The sequence below is a fragment of the Lissotriton helveticus genome, chromosome 12 (assembly GCF_964261635.1).
Source record: "Lissotriton helveticus chromosome 12, aLisHel1.1, whole genome shotgun sequence".
Taxonomy (NCBI): Eukaryota; Metazoa; Chordata; class Amphibia; order Caudata; family Salamandridae; genus Lissotriton; species Lissotriton helveticus.
In genome coordinates, this window is record NC_136073.1 from 652,499,039 (window position 1) to 652,520,936 (window position 21,898).

Here is a 21,898-nt window from a genome sequence, read left to right on the forward strand (position 1 = left end):
GTAGGGCGCTGAGCTCGGCATGCTTCCAGCTCTCCGGGAAGGTGGCGGTGTCGAGGGAGGTGTTGATGACGTCTCGGAGTTGGGGTGCGATGGTGGAGTTGGCCTTGTTGAAGACGTGGTGGGGGAAGGGGGTCAGTCGGGGATCCGGAGTGAATGGTGTTCATCGTGCGGGCTGTGTCTTTGGTGGTCACCGTGGTCCAGGTGCGGTGGGGGGGCGTTGGTTCGACGGTTGGGTGTGTGGGTGGTGCGCCGAAACTGTTGTGGATGTCGGCAATCTTGCGGTGGAAGAACGAGGCGAGAGAGTCACAGAGATCTTGTGAGGGAGTGATGTCGTTGTTGCCGGTGCTGGGGTTGGAGAACTCCTTGACGATGGTGAAGAGTTCCTTGCTGTCGTGGGCGTTGTCCAGTCGTTCCTTCAGTGATTTCTTCTTGGTGGTGCGGATGAGCTGGTGGTGCTTGCGGGTGGCGTGTTTGAGGGCGGTCATGTTGTCAGTGGTCTGGTCGAGGAGCCAGGCTTTCTCGAGGGTGCGGCAGGTCTTCTTGGAGTCCTTGAGTTCGTCGGTAAACTAGGGGGCCTTCTTGCTTCTGGGTCTGCTGGGAGGGTTCTTCAGTGGTGCGAGTTCGTTGGCGCAGGCGGTCAGCCACTGGGTGAAGTTGAGGGCTGCTTCGTTGGGGTCCGTTGTGCTGGTGGGTGGGTTCTGGCTGAGGGAGATGGTGAGCTGGTCGGCGGTGATCTTGCTCCAGCTTCTGTGAGGAACCTGTTGCGGGTGGTGGTGGGTTGTGGTTTTCTGAAGCTGAAGTGGACGCAGCTGTGGTCGGTCCAGTGGAGTCCGGTGGAGTGGCTGAAGGTGATGTGCTTGCTGGATGAGAAGACGGGATCAAGCGTGTGGCCGGCGTAGTGGGTGGGGGTGTTGACCAGTTGCTTGAGTCCGAGGTTGGCGAGGTTGTCCAGCAGGGCGGCGGTGTTGCGGTTCTTGTTGTTCTCCAGGTGGAAGTTGAGGTCCCCTAGGAGGATGTAGTCGGCGGAGGGGAGGGCGTGTGGGCTGATGAAGTCCGTGATGTCTTCGCTGAATTGTGTGCGTGGTCCCGGGGGTCTGTAGATGAAGGTGCCTCTGAGGGTCATCTTTGGGTCGGTGTGAATCTGGAAGTGGAGGTGCTAGGCGGCGGCGAAGGTGTCGTTGGAGTCGGTCGTGATGCGGATGGTGTTCTTGTGGACGATGGCGATGCCTCCTCCGGTCTGGTTGACGCGGTCCCTCCTGATGATCTTGTACCCGTCCGGGATGGCGATGGCGATGTCGGGGGCTGAGGAGGCGTTCTTCCAGGTTTCCGTGAGGAAGGCGACGTCTGGTGATGTTGTGTCTAGCAGGTTCCAGAGTTCCACGGCGTGTCTGTGGACGGAGCGGGTGTTGAGCAGGATGCACATTAGGTTGCTGCTGGTGTTTGGCTTGGCGGGTGCGATGCAGGTTCGGAGGCAGGTGAACTTGCAGGTTCTGCAGGTGAAGGGTCCGTGAATGCGTTTCGGGGCGGCCCGGCAGCAGGGGGGGTTCCGGCCGGCGTTGAGGGCGGCGGCGTCGTAGGTCTGTCGGGTCGTCTTGCGTCGGTGGGGGCCAGGGGTCCTGGCACTGGGCGCTGTCCAGGCGCGGACGGGCGCAGACGGGCTTGCCTTTGGCGCGCCTTCGGCGCACAATCGGCGCGCCCGCTGCGCGTACGCATGCACTCTGCCATAATGGAGAGTGGGGGTGGCGGAGCGAGGAAGGGGCAGCTGGGAGGCGGGAGCGGGGTGGCGAGTGGGGGAGGAGCGGTGAGGAGATGCGGAGGGAGCGTGGGTGGGGCCGCGGGGGAGCAGCGGCAGGGAGCGGGGTGGGTCAGGGGAATAGGGCAAGTACAGTGAGTACAGTGAAAGACAAAATACAATAGGAACAGCAACAGAGTTTAGGGCACAAAATACAAAAGGCGGAGCTAAATTACAAGGGGCCGGGGAGCGACGGAACAGTGAGTACAGTGATCAGATAAAATACAATAGGAGCAGCAACAGAGTTTAAGGCACAGAATACAAAGGCGGAGCTAATTTACGAGGGGCAGGGGAGTGACGTAACAGACAGCAACACGAGGCAAAGCAGCAAAAGCATGACACGAGTCCAGACGGAAAATTAGATATTGGATCACCTTATGAGCCCCTGTATAGTGTACCATAGGTACCCAGGGCCTAGGTGCATCCAAGGCCACCAGAGGCTGCAGCATGAATTATGCCACCCCTGACTGGCCATCCAAACTGACACAACTGGCTGATCACTCAGCTGGGGCAAGGTTGAGTAATCACCCCTTGCTTAGATATAGTATTCCTATATCTAACCTTATGTCTAGACACATATACACCTATAAATCACTCCTATGGCAGGCCCTAACAATCCTGGAGGCAGCGTGCTTGGTTTTATGTGAGATGAGGCTCTTGCATGAGCTGAGCCTGTCTAAAGCTTTCGGAACCATGTCCTTATAGCTGTTCTAGGATATAGCCATACCATATACTCTTAAGCGCATTATGAACCTCGCGGTTAAATGCTAACTTTGGTTTGGCTTTATCAAAACATGTTGTGTAAGGTGTCATACGCTTTGGAATACTACCCCCCTCACCAGTTCTGGCGACGGGGGTAGCATTCCACCCTTCTAGGGGGAAAAGACATGTTGTTCCTACTAATCCCGGTTAAAGTTAACCAGAGCCTCAGCATCACAAAATGGATGCTGCTGCCACAGACACAAGTCTGACCTCCTGCTGCTGGGAGTACTTCCAGCGAGGGAGGCTTGGACAATAGGTTTCCTGTCTTGAGAGGTGCTAGCACCACCCCAGACAGGCCATAGTATATTGGGGCAGGGAGGGCTGAATGAAATGAGACACTGCCTGGGGCACACAAGGTGTCCCATGCATAGTCCGGTTCAAACCGGTGCTGGGGCACTCCAGCCCCAGCTCTGGCGCAAAACTGGACTAAGGGAAAGGGGTGTAACCACCCCCTTCCCTGGTCCCACCCATAGGAGATCCAGCCCCTAAATTTGGTATATAGGTAGGAGCTGAGTCCCAAGACTTTAGATTTATCCTGACTGAAACTTGAAACGAAACTCTGGACCTTCGATGTTCTACTTGAAGATAGAAGACTGAAGAATCTCCCTTGTGGTCAAGGAGTGACCACCCTGTGTAAGCACCATCAAGCGGTCAACGGTTTGCTTTGTCGACGCTCCCGCCGGAGCCCGAGCACAGAGCCTGACAAGACCCGGCCTTCCAGACTTCCAACAGCCTGATCCACAGTCACAGCAGAGCTGAGACCCATGGAGGCGACGAGAGACGTGGGACCGGCCATCTTGGAGAGCCAGCGAACTGCTTTCCGTGCAACTTCTGAGGAACCCTCGAAGTTGTGCATTGGGGATTGAGAAGCCCCAGCCCCGAGCACCAACTGCACCGAAGACCAGCCCTCCACGAGTTCTGCGTGGGGCCCTTCTGCATTTTCCTGCTCAACGCGTCTGTCCAGTCACTTGCCCGTTGGCTAGTGGCCTCTGTGATGACGAACCTTTGAATTTACACTGCTGGTCTGGTTGCTCCAGACTGGCCCCTGCTTCCCTGAAAAGGAGAAGCCCGTCAGACCTTGTTGGTCTGATCCGTAAGCCACCTTTGATTCCTGCGTGGGTTGCCTTTGCCAAGGCTTGTTGACTCCAATCCTGAAGGTGACACCGCCGACAGCGAGAGCCTTCATGGGACAGTCCGTATCCAGCGCCTGGTCGTCCTCGACACCTCCTGGTCCACGTGGCTGTAGAGACAAGCTTCACGACATCACCCGATTGCTTCGCGACATCGCCTGGTTCCTTCCTGGTCACTGGCTAGTGACCCAGACTCTGTCCCCTCTGCTTTCAGGTACTCTTCATCCTCGATCCGCCCTTGGATCCAACCGGACACTTCTCTCCTGGGCGCCCGCAGCATCTTTCTTCAAGGCTCCATAGGATTCAGCGCCGAAACCCGACACACGTTGACACCTATGCACCTGCTTTCTGTGGGTGAGGTAACGCGAGTATTTCGGTACTCCTTTGGGTATTGACTATCCTAGTGTCCTAGTTTCCAGTAGCTTTCTCCTAGTCAATCCGGAAGTGAACTCAAAGAACTAGTTTCCAATTCTTTCATTCCCATTTTAACTCTATGGTAACTCGTGTGTGTGTAAAGACACTGCACACGCATCCCGTGGGTCTCCTGCTCCCTATCCTTTGGTAGTACAGCGTAGCCCCAGCGATTCTCCAGGTCCTAGACCTATCCTTTGTTCGTGACATGTTTCTTATACCACTATTTTAGTATATGGTTTGAAGTGCCCCTAGGGCATTACTGTATTTTGTGCAACTTATTGTATGTTGATTAAGTCTCTTGTTATGTGCTTGTGCCTCTGACCTCATAAAGAGTTCAGAGGATTAATTTAGTAATAAATACATATATATTTTACATATATAACCTGTGTGGTGTCCTTTCATTTGGAATTACAGGGATTCCATTTGGTAAAACAGCTGGCTTCACATGCCCTCTTGAGTTTAGCCTAAGACTGCTTTGTCCATGCTACCACTAAGATAGCTGGTCTATAAGGTTGACTTTACAACCATCACCATAAGGGTTGTTTGGACTGGTGCAAGGTGCTCACTAGAATAGTGAACATCATATATCAGGCCAACTTCTCACACCGCCCTCAGCCCAGATCACTAGGTTGGATCCTCGGTGGGGTGAGGCCACTTATTGGACAGCCTTACATTTGTGCATTTACCGCTATAGTGATTACACTTTGGCTACCACCATATACCTTCCCTGGCTCATTATGGTGGCTTATTAACAGAGCTCGACCGTTACTTCCTTTTCTCCCCATTAGGACCCAACCGGTGTCCTCTAACCACCGGCTACTGAAGCAAACAATTTTTGCGGGCAGTATAGGCGAGTCCTACAATGTCCTGATTACCATTATTACTATTTTTACAAATTAGTGTTTTAACCTTGCGAATGGGTGACACGAGTAGAGTATGTTTTAAATATTGAGCATACTCCACTTTGATCTACACTTGTTTCTCACTGTGATTCTATGTGTGACACAGTATTTAAGTTAAGGTCCTTTCACGAGCACAATCATCGTTGGACAGTAAGGGTTTACTTAGAGACAATATGCTTATTAATGTGTGATTTTAACATGTTCCCCCCACTTATTTTTGTCCCACTTCCAGGTCTACCATGAGAGTACGGGGTATGTACATTCCACTTACTTTGTAGTGTAGATAGTGTGACTTTGATCCTGAAAAAGTGTCCTAGCAGTTTGACTTTTGAGACACGAAACATGTTGATCACTTGAGAGCCGGGCATATACCACTAGACACATTACAACTAGTTTTTATCCCCTCTCCACCTTTTAATTAGGCAGTTTACCGTCAGAATAAATATTGGTTAGGACTAACTGACCTATTTTAACTCACATTTTCCTTACATCTACACAGGCTAGGCCCCTCACCCCTACTGCACCCACCGGCAGGAACAAAAGATCCCCGATAAAGAGCCCCGGTTCCGGGTGCCCGTCAAAGATTGCAGCACCGACCCGACGAGGGGCAGGCTCAAATGATGAAGCATGACACCTAGCTTGCTGGGTGTGTGAGAGCCCTAGTTCCAACAAGGTGAATTCACTCTCCTCCCCTCACACAATAGTGGTCCTCCAGTGACCCTACTACCTTTTCATGCTCCAACCATCCTAACATACTATCACAGAGGAACTCCGTACCCACCTTGTACACAGAAACACAGGGTAACATAGAAAGTTAACAGGGCAGACATCCAAATGTATCATCAGCGTTATGGGGAATATGCAATCGACCCGAGGTTATGAAGGGCAGCACTAATGGGCATGTAATACCTCTAGAATTATCACAGATCTCAAATTAACAGCTGCAGTGATCAAACTAACTGCCCTGCTTGGGATGTCTGTTTTGCACCCTTACATGCCCTCTGGGAAGGCAGGGTACTGCAATTGCCCCTGGGGCATGAAACAAACATGGCTGCAGATCCAAGCTCCCAGGGGATCACGTGGGCCTCGTACAGGCAGTTTGGGGGCCTTGTACTTTCCGGAAGAATACCTAGATGATAAACGAGTCAGAATCTCTTTCACTTGTAAGCGTAAGAAGTCCTAGTGGAAGGCCTCTTAGCCTCCTTCAATATGTCCATGCAATCCTCAGGAAGATTCAAGTGGCCATATTGCACTCTCTCAGGAGCCATGCCGCCAAACTCAATGATGAGAGGTTGGGGTGCACCATCTGCCCCCGAACTTCGTCAGAAAGTTCGGCCGACACGGCAGCTGCCGGTGAGGTAGGAGCGACCGGTGAAGCAGGTCCGTGAACCACCACTGTCTGGGCCATTCTGGAGCAATGAGGATCATCCGCGCTCTAGACTGGGACAGCTTGATGAGCACTGCCGGAATCAGGGGAATTGGTGGAAAAGCGTACAGAAAGCTGTTGGACCAGCTGATCCATAACGCGTTCCCCAGAGTCCCCGGTTGGTAATACCTCGAGGCGAAGCCGCGGCATTTTCTGTTTTCGGCGGTGGCAAACAGTTCTACGTCTGGAGTGCCCCCACATGGCGAAGATGTCGTCTAGCACCTCGTCGTTTATGACCCACTTGTGGTTTTCTTGGATCAACCTGCTGAGGGCGTCCGCTTGAACATTCTGCACACCTGGCAGATGAGTCGCCTTTATAGTCAGTCCTCTGGCTAGCAGCCAGTGCCAGATCGCCTGCGCTTCCTGTGACAGTGTGCGCGATCTTGAGCCCCCCTGCTTGTTGAGATAATACATTGTGGTCGTATTGTCCGTCTGCACAAGCAAGGAGTTGGTCTGGAAGGACAGATGAAAGGCCTTCAGTGCCAAGTGAACAGCTCTGAGTTCCAGGAAATTGATGTGATACGTGGACTCCGCCGGAGACCACGTTCCCTGGATCTGTAGATGGTCTGAATGAGCTCCCCAGCCCTGGAGAGACGCATCCGTCACGATAGTTTGAGTAGGGATGTCCCTGTGGAAAGGAACCCCTCTGAGGAGATTCTCTGCTGAGCACCACCATTTCAGGGACTGTTGGGTGGGACGAGACAACTGGATCCTGGCCTCCCAGCACCCTTTCCTCTGGTCCCACTGATCCTCCAAGCATTCCTGCAGCGGTCTCATGTGGAGGCACGCATGTGGAGTGATGAAGATGCAAGAGGCCATCGACCCCAGTAGAGAAGACACCGTCCTCACTGTTGTAGATGGAGCAGCTATGAGAGCCTGAGCCTTCCGAAGGATCGATAAGCGTCTCTCCTCCGAAGGAGACACTCTTGGGGACCGCGTATTGATGGAAGCTCCCAAGTACTGCAGGCACTGGACAGGAATCGGGACAGACTTGGACATGTTTATGTGCAACCCCAGCTGGCTCAACAGAACAGCCATCTTGTTGAAGTAGAGTTGCGCTTCCTGGAAGATGGAGGCTTTGATCAACCAGTCGTCCAGGTACGGGTAGACAAACACCTTGTTCTTTCGCAGGTGCGCTGCCACGACAGCCATGCATTTCGAAAAAGTCCTGGGTGCAGACTTCAGTCCAAACGGTAGTACGGTGTACTGATAGTGATTGGTGCCGACGAGGAAGCGCAGGAACTTCCGGTGTTTCTGTGCAATGGGCACATGGAAGTACGCATCTTGCAGATCTATCGCGCAAAGCCAGTCTCCCCTTTGTAGCTGAGGATAGATCTGGTGCAACGACAGCATGCAAAACGTTTCCCTGCAAATCCATTTGTTTGCTTGCTGCAAATCCAGAATGGGCCTGAACTCGTTCTTGTCCTTCTTCTGTACTAGGAAGAAACGGGAGTAAAGGCCCTTTCCCCTTTGAGACAGAGGGACGTCTTCCATCGCCCTTTTTCTTAACAGGGTATCGGCCTCCGCCTTGAGCTCGCGCAGTCGGAACTGCGAGCAAACCGGTGGAATTGCTGGAGGCGGGCTGATGAAACGAAGACTGTATCCATTGCAAACAATATTCAGCACCCACTTGTCCTGAGTAATTTTTCTCCACTCTGCCAAGTATTGTTGGATGCTTCTCCCCACCGGAGCGGGTAACGGACGAGAGGGAAGTAGCACCTCAGGGCCCAGACCCAGCCGGGCCTTTGGGCGTCGAGGCGGACTGCTGGCCGCCTCTGCCCCTCTGTCATTTCTGGAAAGGCCGCCTCTGGTACTGCTGCTGCTGATGTTGCTGCTGGCCAGATTGACGACCTTGCCCTCTGCCCTGGGCCCCGAAACGCCTCTGGAAGGGGCGGAACGACTTCTTCTGTTCCTTCGGCTTCTCTAACCCGACGGCCGTCAGCGTTTCAGCCTCCGCCTTCATGCGGGCCATCTCCTCATCAGCGTGTTTGCCAAACAATGTCACTCCAGAGAACGGCAGGTTGGCGACCCTCTGCTGGGCCTCTGGCTTCAGCGACGTCAGGCGTAACTAGGCATGACGTCTCAAATTTATCCCGTGACAATAGCCATGGGCAGCCAAGAACGAGGAATCCGCCGCTGCGCTGATCACTTGATTAGACATCATCATGCCCTTGTTGAGGATCTCTTGGAAATCCGCCCTTTTGTCCCTAGGGAGATGCTCCATAAACTGCTGTAGGGAATCCCACAGGGATCGATCGTAACGTTCCAAGAGAGCCATGGCACTCGCGGCTTTCATAGACGTAGAAGCCGTACCGCAGACCTTACGTCCCACTGAATCCATCTGCTTACACTCTTTTATCAGGGGGTACCGTGGATGAAGGAGCAGTAGCATGTTGTTTCCTGGCGGCTGTAACGATCACAGAATCTGGGACCGGGTCCAACCTGAGAAACGCCGGATCGGATTCTGGAGGTCTGTATTTCTTCTGCAGCCTGGAGGGGGCGGATCTCGCCGACGCTGGCGTCAGGAAAAGGTCCATTGCCGGCTCCTCCAGCCCCGGCACTAAGGGCAACAGTGGTCGTGATAGTTGCCGCTTATGGAGGGTCTCGAAAATCACTGACATAGAAGGCATGGGCACCGTCAGGGTAATACCCAGCTTCGCCGCCCCTCGCAATAAGACCTCTTGAAACGACACAATGTCATCCACTGGCGACACTTTCGTGGGGGGCGAGTCTGACAGTGTGGGCGAATACCCCCGAGCACTGGACGAATCCGTATGACGGGATCTCGATCGATCACATCCGTGACGCCGCCGTGACCTTGTAGATGAATGACGGTCACTCCTAGAACGGCGTCTTCGCCTGGATCTAGACCTGGACCGTGATCTGGGCCTCCGAGGTCGTGGACGATCCACAGGCCTGGTCGGCTGCGGAGGTATAGCCGGAGTCTTCGGCTGTGGCGTCCCCTTAGGTGGTGACCGGAAGGGCGGCAGCGAGACTGACCGTGGAGGAAGCCTTGGTGGAAGAGGCGGAGGACGATGTGGAGGCGGAGGAGGAGGAGGAGGAGTCCTCGGAAGTGGCAGAAGCGGTGGAGGAGTGGGACTCTTCTGCGGCAACGTAGGAGGTGTAGGCGACCTCGGCCGAGAAGGGGAGTAAGCTTGAGAGTACTCCGAGTCGGAAGGTCTCACCACTCTCTTCTTATTTGTAGGCCTGTGCGACGAAGTCCTAGAAGCAGACCTTCTACTGGGCGACCGCCGGCGCTGCCGCGACCGGGGGCTCGTGGAAGAAGAGGGCAGGCTGACCACCGAGCCCGGGGACGCCGTCCTTGCCCTGGATCGCCTCCTGGAGGTAGACTTCTCTTTTCTAGACGTCGACCTCTTCCTCGACGTCGAATGCCTCGACGTCGAGACATCCCTCGACGGCGATCTTCTTTTCCTCGACGTCGAGTGCCCGCTCCTCGACGTCAAATGCCGAGTAGACCTCGACGGCGAGCGGCGGTGTCACCTCGACGGCAAGCGCCGGTGCCTGGAACCATCACGACGTCGACGACTCCTCGACGTTGATGTAGTTCTCGACGTCAACCTCGTCCGAGGTCTCAACGTCAGCCCCCTCGATGTCGAACGGCGACGCCGCTTCGTCCCAGAGCCCCTGGGTCGACGGGGAGCACACGGTGGTCAATCCTCTCGACGACAACGTCAAGGCCATCGACGTCGACGGAGAAATGTGCCGTTTTCTGGCCTTCTCTTGCCTGGGGAGCCCCCCAGAGGCCTGAGCACGGGCAGAGGACTCAGATCAAGTCCTCCCATGCCCAGACCCACCTTGATCTTGCAGTTTCCTCAGCTCCAGGCCTTGGAGCCGGATCTTCTCCCTCTCTCTCCTGGTCCTTTTGGAAAAGGACTGGCAGATGTCACAATCCGCAGGAACATGGGATGAAGAGAGACAGAGGATACACACTCTGTGGCCATCCGATTTGGCCTTCTTCTTGGCACACTCAGGGCATCTGTCAAACAATGCAGGCATTTTCGACAGAGAAGGTGGCAAAAAACTCCAGCAAATGGAAGAAGGAACAGGTGGACATCGAGTGAAACACTCTAAACACTTGAAAAGTGTAAAAAAATATGAATAAAACCCAAAAAGGGAGAGCTCAATGCTCCAGGGTCCTGCTAGCAGGAGCCGGAAAAAAGAACTGAAAGTAAAAGGAGTTTGCTATGCATCATGGGATACAGAGGGTCTCTGGAGATTTCCTTAAAGGCACGGTAACCCTTTTCCAGACATATAATGGCAGCCTATGGGGGCTTGTCTGTCCATCCCTTCCTCTCTATCATTCGAAGGTTTTTGTGAACGGGAAGTTTCTCTATGGATGGAACTGGTCACATTATGGTAAATGTGAGGTTGGTAAAACATCCTTGGCATTTCTAGTTGAAGTACTGGACAGTGTAGACTTGTAGGTACAGGCTGCATTATTGTCTTTAATTTTCTCTTAAGTGTCTATGCAGGTCTGCAAATAAGACGATTTAAGAGATTATTTTTGATTGGTCCGGGGTCCACGCACATGGGCGGGACTATTCACTAGATTATGACTATACACAGAGATCCCCTACTACAGAAATATGCCAATTAAGGGTATGCCAATCAAACTGTGTTTAGGAGAGAGAGCACAAGCACTTTGTGCACTTTACCACTGCTGATCAGTGCTAGAGGCCAGCAAAAACGAGTTCAGCAAGATTGGAGGCAATCAGGCAACAGGTTTGGGAGACGACCACCTTAAGTCGGACAGGTCTAGCACAGCCCATGAGTTACAATTCTAACTTAGAAACGTGACCTATGAGTTGCCAAAGAGCTGCATGCAAACTAACTGGTAAAGGGTAGATTGGTATGTCCCCCCCCCCCCCCAAAAGTCTTTCATTAGCCTAAAGTTGCTAAAAAGAGTTAATTTGGGTAGAAACACATTCTTATAGTAAAATCAATCCCAACCACTTTGTTGTATTTTAAATCCCGAGTTTGTGCTTCTCCAAACCAATCCCTCAAAACATACACTGCCTACTAGTGTGGATGACATTTAAATCTACATATACCTTTTATTCCTCATTGTCTTACGTAACATTTCTTATAGACTGATTTACACACATATAATTCATTGTGTGAGTGTGATGTAAAATGCTCTTACACCCTACACTGGTAGGCGTAGCGCTATAAAACAAATTAAATTCACGGGAAAGAGGGTTTATGGAGAAATGAGGGGCACTGTAGTAGATAGGTAGTGAGGGATCCATGGAGAATAAAGTAACTGAAGGAGGGGAAAAACACAGCCTGGGCTGCTATCGCAGGAGCAACTGGTAGTCCTTTGTGCCATTTGTAATAAGCTGCTCAAATTTCCCCCATGATGACAGGGCAACGCCCATATCTCCCTTGAGCTCCAGCTGTTCCATTACTCAAGTGCCCACCTCCAAAAAGCAATGATGTCCTGCAGGTTAGACATCCAAGACGTATTCGAGGCCTTAATTGTAACAAATGAAAAAAATATTCAATTAAAATAAAAGACCCCCTAAGCCATATGTGGTTTACCATGGAGCAAGTGGAACATTGCAAATGGAAATGCTGACACTCCAGAGAACCTTGAGGAAGGGCAACAGAGCAAACGAGTTACATCACAAAGATATATAGTGACAATCAAACAGGGTGCTGTAAATTTGTTCACTGAATTGAACCTGCTTGCCTTACCTTGCTACAACGATAGGAGACAACAGGAGCGTATTCAAATTTTTCATGACAGACGGCGATTGATGACAATCTGGTAGACATGTTGATCACGGCTGCTTTGCTGCAGCTCATACCAGCCTCGTTGTTGTCTTGGGCAGCCTTCTTTAAGAGGTGTAGAAATGCCTGAGGAGACAAAAATCATTTAAACAGCCATTTGGGACACAATCATGCTAGAAAATGCAGCGCTGGGGCATTTCTAAGGGAAAATTGCATGAGGTGACTGTTCCTTTAGGTCCTTCAGCTTTGACAATGACAATGTTGAAATAAATAAATGTATTTCTAATCACAATGATTGCAAAAAGTGGATTTCTGTTTGAAGAGTGTTCAGCAACATATAGTGATTTATGTTGGCTACTGGACCAGGAGACCAATGGAGTTTTATTTGGTAATGTGTTTCTGGGGCAGGTCTATAAATCACAAAAAGGAGGGGCTTAATTATGAGAGCCCTGTGACACTGTTGCATCACGTAAAGTAGCACATGCATTATGCAGGTCTCTCAGTCCAATTTATGAAGCCACACAAAGCCACCCTTTGTGGCTTTGAGAGGCCTCATAAATTATGAGAAAGGCAACACAGTGCCAATCGCTGCCCCGCTTTACTCTGCGCCCAAGAGGCGTTCCGTGGGTGTTGCAGTGGGTTTTCCCAAGCAAAATCCATGGAATTTGACACTTCCCCAGATTTACAAAAGCATGAAACCTGGAGAACCGTCAAATTCGTACGTCTCCCGAGGTGAAGCATAACGTGGAGAAATATCCTTATTTCCTCTTGTTTTTTCCTCTTTCTAGGTCTGCTGCACAGATAGGAAGAGGAAAACACTGTTTAGGATTGGTTTTGTGAAGGAAAGATCCCCTTTTTTAGAGGAAGCAGAGCCGATACAAAGAAATGTCAGATAAGAAAATGGTTTACAAACAGTCTACATTTTGGTCTTTATATTGCCTATACTGCAGCAGAAATCATTTTTCTATGTTAGCATAACCAGAGGACTAGGTTTTAGTCGACAGCACCCTTTTAAGACGGCAGCGCCTTTCATTTGCTAGAGACATTTCCAAATGAGAAATATAACTAATCATAAATCTAAATAAAACTAAAACCATGACATTGGAAAGCCCTATAAAAGATTCTTGTTTTAGTAAATGGGACACAAATGCTGAAAATTCTCTAATTGTGTTTATTATTAAATTGAGCTAATCACCAGATACACAAAAGCCTAGCAAGTGGAATCGCTAAAGAGAAAATTTAACTGTGGGGAATTAGGATTAACACCATGGGGCCGATTCAGATCCTGGAAAAACGCTGTACAAATCGTGGTATGGAGCGTTTTCCCCATACAACTCGTACTTGTAAGGAGGCCCCTACAACCTAGGAAGTACGATCCGTACAAATAGACGCACTCCATACAAATTGTAAAAAAGACCATACAACTCGTATATACAAGCAATTCAGATTCGGATTGCTCTGTACGCAACATTCCCATGTATTCCCGGCAGCAGTTTACAACCCGGCAAGTACGATTCGTACAAACGGCACTCAGTACGGCTCTTTTTTTACACGAGCCAAAAAGTGCCGGAAAAACCTTGTACGCCCCGAAAACAGTACGAGACAGACCCCCTCATGTACGCGTCTTACACCCCATGAATACAGGGGTATGGTGCGTATGTACGGTGCGTACGGATGACACGGAAAGTGGGATACGGTGCGTACATACGCGATGAAGGGGTACTGGTCGTGTACGCACCGTACAAGCACTGTACCCCAAAATCGCATATGTACGCAATGTACCCCAACATCGCGTTTGTACGCACCGTACCCCAAAATCACGTACCTACGCACCGTACCCCAAAATCGCGTATGTACGCACCGTACCCCAAAATCGCGTATGTACGCATCGTACCCCAAAATCGCGTACGTACGCACCGTACCCCAAAATCACGTATGTACGCACCGTACCCCAAATTCGCGTACGTACGCACCGTACCCCAAAATTGCATATGTACGCACCGTACCCCAAAATCGTGTACGTACGCACGGTACCCCAAAATCGCATATGTACACACCGTACCCCAAATTCGCGTATGTACGGTGCGTATTTATTTATTTATTTATTTTTTGATATTTATAGAGCGCATGCAAAGGCCCGTAGGCGTCTCGGCGCTGAGTATCTGAGTATTTACCCTGAAGAAACTAAGATGGTCTATTGATTAAAAAGCCAGGTCTTGAGTTGTTTACGAAAAGACCATAAAGATGGACTGGCTTTAATCGCAGATGGCAGAGAGTTCCACAACTTGGGGGCTGCTACCAGGAATCTTCTATCGCCCCATAAGACCGTTTTTGTTCGGGGTATAGCAAGATCTCCTGAGCAGGATGAACGTAGTGTTCTAGATGGACGATAAGGAGTCAAATTGCGGATTAGATGAGCTGATCCTTGGTTATGCAGCGCTTTATACACAATGCACAGGGTCTTGAATTTTATCCTGTTTTTAATGGATAACCAGTGCAACTCTTTGATGGTTTTGGAGGCAGAGTGATGTTTAGGGATATTACCCAGAAGCCTCGCGGCAGAGTTTTGTATTGTTTGTAATTTATGTAGGACACCCTCCTGTGCATTGAGGAACAGGGCGTTGCAATAATCCAAAGTGGACAGCACAAGAGAGGTGACAAGGGTTTTACCCGCTTTATCAGGTAAAAAAGGGAGAACTTTTTTAATGAGTTTCAATTTATAAAAAGCTGAAGATGTAATCTGGTTAGCGTGTGGATGGAATGTAAGACGCTCATCAAAGATGACTCCCAGATTCCTCACTTTGCTAACAGGCTCGGGGGGAGAGCCCATCGAGGAGGGCCACCAATTGGATGACCACTCGGGTGTTAATTGTCCAAAGACAACTACCTCAGTTTTCTCTGAGTTCAATTTTAAGCAATTGGAGGCCATCCAACTCCCTATTGCCATCATACCGGCCCTGAGATCATCTGCCACTTTATAGCCATTGTTCTTGATGGCTAAAACCAGCTGGGTGTCATCTGCGTAGGATGTAAGGCTCATCCCAAAAGCCCGAATGACATTGGCTAAGCCCGACACATAGATGTTAAAAAGTGTCGGGCTTAGGGATGAGCCCTGAGGTACACCACATGGCAGTGACATGGTGGACGATTGGAATGGTCCCGTTGTAACCACCTGGGTTCTATCAGCCAAAAAGGAGGCCAGGAGTCTGCTAGCAGTCCCCTGTACCCCCAAACCCTCGACACGGTCAATCAGGATGGTATGATCGACCGTGTCGAAGGCTGCAGATAGATCCAGTAGTATCAAAATGGCTGTACCCCCAGTGTCACGGATGAGTCTGATGTCGTCAGCTGCTTTAATCAAAGCTGTCTCCGTCCCATGACACTGGCGGAACCCAAACTGAGTTTCGTCAAGTAGCTGGTGTTCTTCCAAAAAAGCGGAGAGTTGTTTGTTCATAGCCCTTTCGGCTATCTTGGCCAGGACTGGTAAGTTGGCTATTGGCCGATAGCTTTTGGGTTCATCCTTGTCCAAATGTGACTTCTTTAACAGAGGTTTTATGATAGTTTGTTTCAGACTTTTTGGGTAAATACCTGTTTTGAACATGGCGTTACATATGAGGGATATAGCCGGGGTAATCTCTTCCAAAACTGGCTGTAAAACTTTAAAAGGACAAGGATCAAGTGCTGAACCTGATCTAATGGTGGCAGTTATATCCATAACCTGGGCTTCTGTAATTTCGACAAACTGAGTAAGCGTGGGGCCAATAAGAGTGTTAGGTGTACTTTCAGAAGAATTTTTAATATTGGTGGTAAATGCGGAGTATATGTCATTAACTTTATTAAAGAAAAAGTTAGCCAGTGTGTCACACAGAAGTTGAGATGGAGGAGGGGTCAAGTTGGAAGAATGACCAGCTAGCTGTTTTGCAGTATCATACAAAAGTTTATACAAATTTTTTGCAGTTTCTATTTTATGACTAAAAAATGATTTCTTGGCTTCATCAATCATTTGTTTATATTTGGCTACCATTTCCTTATATTTAGTTTTGGCCTCTTCGGCGTAATCTTTGCGCCAAAGCCTTTCTTTCTGCCTGCATTGTTGTTTCTGCTGTCTTAGGGCAGCTGAATACCAGGGAGCTGAGGGAGTAGATCTATTGCGGGATACTTGCTTAATGGGAACCAGTGAGGATGCTGCTGCATCAACCCAGTCATGAAATTGAGAGGTGGCTATGATTGGGTCTTGTGAGAAGGAGGGCATGGAGGCTACTAGAAAAGTTTTCAAATTGGAGCTGTCTATATCGTCCCATGCCTTGAAGGTTTGATTAGTGTTGCTGGGTTTCAGCGGAGCAACTGGTTGGTGAGGGTTAAGTGATGCCATGATGACATAATGGTCAGACCAAGTGACCGGAAAGGTTTGCGTTACATGAAGGTCATTGGAATTGGAAAAAATGCCATCCAAAGTATGGCCCCTATCATGCGTAGGAGATTTGACCATAAAAGACAACCCAAAGGTAGTCATATCCCCTAGGAACATAGCAGTGTCCTTATCTTCAGGTTTGTCAAAATGGAAATTAAAATCTCCAAGGACCGTAAAGGAGTTGTCAAGAGCGCATGATTCCAAGATGGATCTAAGATCGGTGATAAATCCTGTTCTTAATCCCGGTGGACGGTACAAAAGGATTCCTTTAAAATTGTCAGAGGGGGTCAGTTTGACAGAAAATTGCAAGGCTTCACATGAAGGCAAGGGGATGATGTTGGTTCTGACAATGAATGAGTCGCGTACAATAAAAGCAATCCCCCCACCTCTCCCTCGTGGTCTATCCAGTCTGTGGATAGCGAATCCCTTGGGGACTGCAATGACAATGTCTGGGTCGGATGAATTATCCATCCATGTTTCTGTCATGAACAGCATATCTAGGTTATTATCTTCTATTAAGTCAGTTATGTCCTGGCGATGTTTACCCAGCGAACGGACATTTATAAGTGCCAATTGAAGGGGTTTAAAGGGACGAGTCTTAGGTTTAGTTGGATAAGATTTATGTAAAATGGGTATCTGCAGTTGACAACAGGGGCAGGTTTGGGGAAGAGCCAAACCTCCAAAAAATATCGGGTCTAATCGGATACAGGACTGTTGTATTACAGGCCGTAGACCCTTGAGCGTATTTGCCGTATATGAGCCAGGGGAATCTGGGACACTCGGGTCAAGAAGACCAGGGGGACTGGCCCTCGGCCCGGGCCAGGCGCGGACGGGCGCAGACGGGCCCGCCTTTGGCGCGCCGCCGGCGCGCCCGCTGCGCCCGCCCGCTGCGCAGACGGGTGAACCTGTTGTTTATATCCGCCATTAGAATGGGAGGAGAGAGGGCGGTACCAGCGAGCAGCTAGACCGCCAGCCTTCCCCAGTCCAAGATGGCGCCTGAAATGCGCCTGAAATCGGCGTCGCGATGTTCGAAAAGGCAATAATAGAGGAGCCTTGGGCGACGCTAGTCTCGCACCAAGGTGGGGGCTACTGCAGCCTAATTAACATTTGTTACGCACTGTACCCCGGGATGAGTCATACCAGGGTACGAGGCGAATAGGGGTTCGCTTCGTTGCCCGGTACGAGTCATTCCCCGTATACAGGCCATTTTCCATACAAATTGTATGCTGACAACCCGGTACGAATCGTACTTGACGGGTTGGACAGCCTTTTTACAAATTGTATGGTCTTTTTTACAAGTCCGTGTCGTACAGCTTTTCCCGATCCGATTTGTAAGGATCGGGCCGATCTGTATGTATTTTTCCCGTACGAATCGTACTACACGGGTTGGAAGGGACTTTTACAATTTGTATGGAAAAATATACAAATCCTATTTGTATGGAAAATAAAAATCCAGGATCAGAATCGGCCCCCATGTATGCGGTGCAGATTTCCGCGGTGCGCTGAAGTTAGCAAAAAACCGCGGTTCATGACGAGCTCAGCTCGTCAATGAGCGTACGAGAGGTGTACCTCATGACGAGCTGAGCTCGTCATGAGCGTCGAAGGGGTTAAGTAAATATTATATACCGTAAGGGACACTGTTCCCCTCTCGCTGTACAGAGAGTTTGTGGCCACACTGATTTTTTGGGGGTGAGATATCGGGGAATACTGTACAGTGGGAAATGTAATAAGAGACTGATTGTAAGTAATTCAAATTCACTATAAGCTTAGAAAATGAACCCCACATGGAGAAAGTAGGTTATAGTCCGGTCATATGACAGTTTAACATCCGTTTGATGAAGCAGCATTACATTATTTCTATAGTCTATGATTGGCCAATGGAGGCTGCCCTTATTGGTGTCAGGGCTCTGCAATCCTTGTTTTGTGACCTTTCGTATCACACCAATATTAAATCATCGTTTTCTTATTGCCTACAGATGTAATTGGGAAAATGACGACTCCTTTTGCAAGCAGCAGCCTCGGGCAGTGAATCTGTGTTATGCGCTGGCAAAGGCATAGAAAGGCCCCTGCGCCAGCCATCAAAAGGTTTTAGGAGGGAGGGTGATATCTCAGCCCTTGCCTCTGCGTCACTGGTAAAGTAAAGCGCGAGACAGCATGTTGATTCCTTTGTTTTCTCGGGGGCATTTTCGTTCACGCCAGGTGAGGTGCTATTATAGCCTTCCTTGATCTGAACATGGGCAAGCGTGCTTGTGCAGTAAAAAAAAAAGAATCATCTCCAAGTGCCCATTCCTCCTTCTCTGCCCCAACCTCAATAGATAGGATGCTCCAGAGAGCTACAAGGGTGGTAACGACTGAAATAGAGATGACGGAGAGGCACCTGTCTGTAACCCCAGATATCTTCTGTCAGGTGCCTGAGCCATCTACCTCCCAAGCTACAACCCCTGGATCTGCATGTAGGCTAATAGAATCTACCTCTGGGCCAATAGTCCCTTCCACCTTCACCCCAAGAACTGCCAGTGAAGCCGGCAACTCACAAAGGCGGCACCACCACTAGCTCATGTAAGAACGGGGGATGCAAAACAGGAACTGGGGCAGGAGCTAAGAGAAAGAAAAACATGGAGATAACACCCAGCAAGGAGGAACTAGCTAGCACTGGGAGTAACAGAATACCCCACAAACCCTCAGTTTCTGATTATCCTTCTTGGGTGAGGAATTTGATAGTGGATCTAGAGATCCAGCTGAGAGCTATTGTAAAGGAAAAGCTTGCTCACTTACTCAACCATATAGGCACAGGACATATAATGGGTCATAGCAGTCAGGCCAACTCTACTGATAGCACTACCCATGCTCTAGGGAAGAGGGAAGACTATAGCTTCCAGACGGACAGTGTAGGTCAATCCCCCCTGGCAATCGAGGTCCCCGAGGGCTGTACCCCCCCTGTGTGCCAATGTGCACCAGTAGGGCAGAGGATCATAGCACCGAGACAGCTGAAACTACCCGGTCTCAAAGCCAGGTATTCAGCCGGCCCAAGATATTAGGACAGCAACTGGCCCCAGGAGCCTCACCAATGCGAAAGGGAGCCACAGCCCTGCTTCAATAAGGGGGATTTAAATAGAAGAAGGCCCACCCATTTAGAGCACAGGTCCGGGTGTTAGACCTGGCACCATTGGTGTGGGTCTCCCTCCCATTTTTCTCTGTTGTCTCTTTTGTTTTTGCTGGTATTAGATGCTCTGGGCGTTGTGCCATTGCCATTCAGTGCCACAGCGCAAATGCTCCCTGTGTAAATAAGACTGTGAATTGGAATATCCCCGATTGGCTTATTTGGTTTACCTGTTAGTTCCTAGTAGTGTGGCCTGTGTGTGCCCAGGGCTGGTAACCCAAAAGCTACTGGTGGGCCTGCACCACCCACAGAAGCAGCTTGTAAAGTGTACCTCAGCCCTGCCACTGCAGTGTCTGTGCAGTCCAGAACTGCCATCTTGGCTGTGAAGTGCCCACACTTCCCAGCCCCTGAACCTTCCCTTAGCATCATATCAGTCACGTGTGTGTAAGGTAGGACATGGCTTGATGTGTGTAGCGTGTCCTGGTAGTGAATTACACCCCATTTCGTTTTTCACTACTGCACGGCTACCGGTTCTCCATAGGCTAGAATGGGCAGGTCTGATTATTACATTTTATAATCCTAACCGACCCAGAGAACATGGTAGAAATTCGAATTTAGTATGACTGAACTCAGAATGATAAAATACATATTTTATTGAAGTTGGTTTTAATATTCTGTGTTTGAAAATACCACTTTTAGAAAGGAGGTATTTTCTTGCCTAAGCCTTCCAGCGTGCTCTGCTGTTATGTGTATAGGCTATCTGGGTTTAGAGGGGAAAGGCAGGCAGAGTCAGACCAGGGTTGAATAGAGAGATCTGCATTGATTACTGGGGAGGGGTAGCTCCTTGATCTGAATAGGGCTGTGCCTGGCAAGGAGAATGCTGGCTCCACCTCCCACTGTGCGTCTGGTGGCAGACTCCCTCTTTCTGAAAGGAAGGATGCAGCCTGGTAAACAAAGTGCTCAAGTCCTGAGCAGAACTGGTTTTGGCTGTGTTCAGTGACTAGGGACTTTTTAGAACAAAGACTTTTGGGGTATAAATATCTGTGCCCAAACCCCCTGATTTTGTATTGCTCCTGGATGTCAAGAAGAACCTCCGTCCATGTCACTGAAGGAATCTGCAGGAGAGGACTATCCTTGTGCTTGTGTGCTGTTTCTTGGATTGGCCTGCAGTAGTTTCCCCTGGACTTGGAAGAAGAGGGAAAAGGACATGGAGGGGACTTTTATTTCAACTTGCTAAAGCAATCACCCAAGGACTAGGAGAGAGCTAGCCTCCTGCTGGAGTCACAGACACATCTGACTCCCCCACCAGCCTCCTGATTTCTCCCAGTGAGGATTTCTATCTGCAGGTAAGGCCCCTGTGAGTTCCAGGGCCTATAGTTCTACTACAGAGAAGAGAGAGCAGAAATCGTCGCTAACGCCCGTTTGCGAGCAGCCGCAGCTGAAGAGCGGAAGAAAAATCACTGCACTGCTGCCGCCAAACGCTCGCAAACCAAAGATAATCGCATCACACGCTTGCGGGCCACAAAGTGCTCGCTAACCCCAAAGATCATCGCATCGCACATTGGGAAAATCATCGCTACAGCCTGTTTGCGACATTTTTCTTGTTTTGCTACGTAATCCAGGTACTTTGTAAGTAAAAGGGTCGCAGAGACCACTGCCCTGAACTGAATCCCTATTTGAACACTTTGAACTATTTTTACAGCATTTCAAGAGTATCCCTATTTTTCAGTAGTGTGGCTTTTTCCGTTATTGGTCTTGTGTTAAGTCTATATATAAAGATACTTATTTTTTATAACTATTTGTGTGGTGTCCCTTTGTAGTGTCCTTCACTGTGTTACTGTGTATGATCATAAATGCTTTACATATTGCCTCTGAGATAAGCCTAGCTGCTTGTGTTACGTTACCATAGGGTTGAGCAGGGGTTATCAAAGGGTGTAGCCCCCTTACTCTGACTTAGGAAGAAGGGGCCCTACTTGGACTGTGGCCAGCCACTGCCAACTAGGAACCCCCATTTCTAACACCGGGAAAGGGTGGACCCTGTAGAGGTAGAGGACAGTGGATCAGGAGTATTGACTCCTCCAACTACAAAGTTATCCCCAGCCTCACTTCCTTACGTATTATACTGACAGGAGTACCCGAGATCAAAAATGGCCAGAAGGTACGCAGCTGGACCTAAGGAACAAGGGCCTCTTTTGGCTGGCCAGGCA

General features: G+C 49.8%; 1 protein-coding gene across 1 annotated transcript in view; it reads right to left on the reverse strand.

The window, feature by feature from the left end:
• LOC144799580 (C-signal-like) overlaps window positions 1-21,898 on the reverse strand; it is a 166,830-nt gene that overhangs the window by 70,692 nt on the left and 74,240 nt on the right. The window contains exon 4 of the mRNA XM_078670954.1: window positions 12,145-12,306. Within this exon, the coding sequence (XP_078527080.1) occupies window positions 12,145-12,306 (162 nt within the window). The remainder of the gene's footprint in view (window positions 1-12,144; window positions 12,307-21,898) is intronic.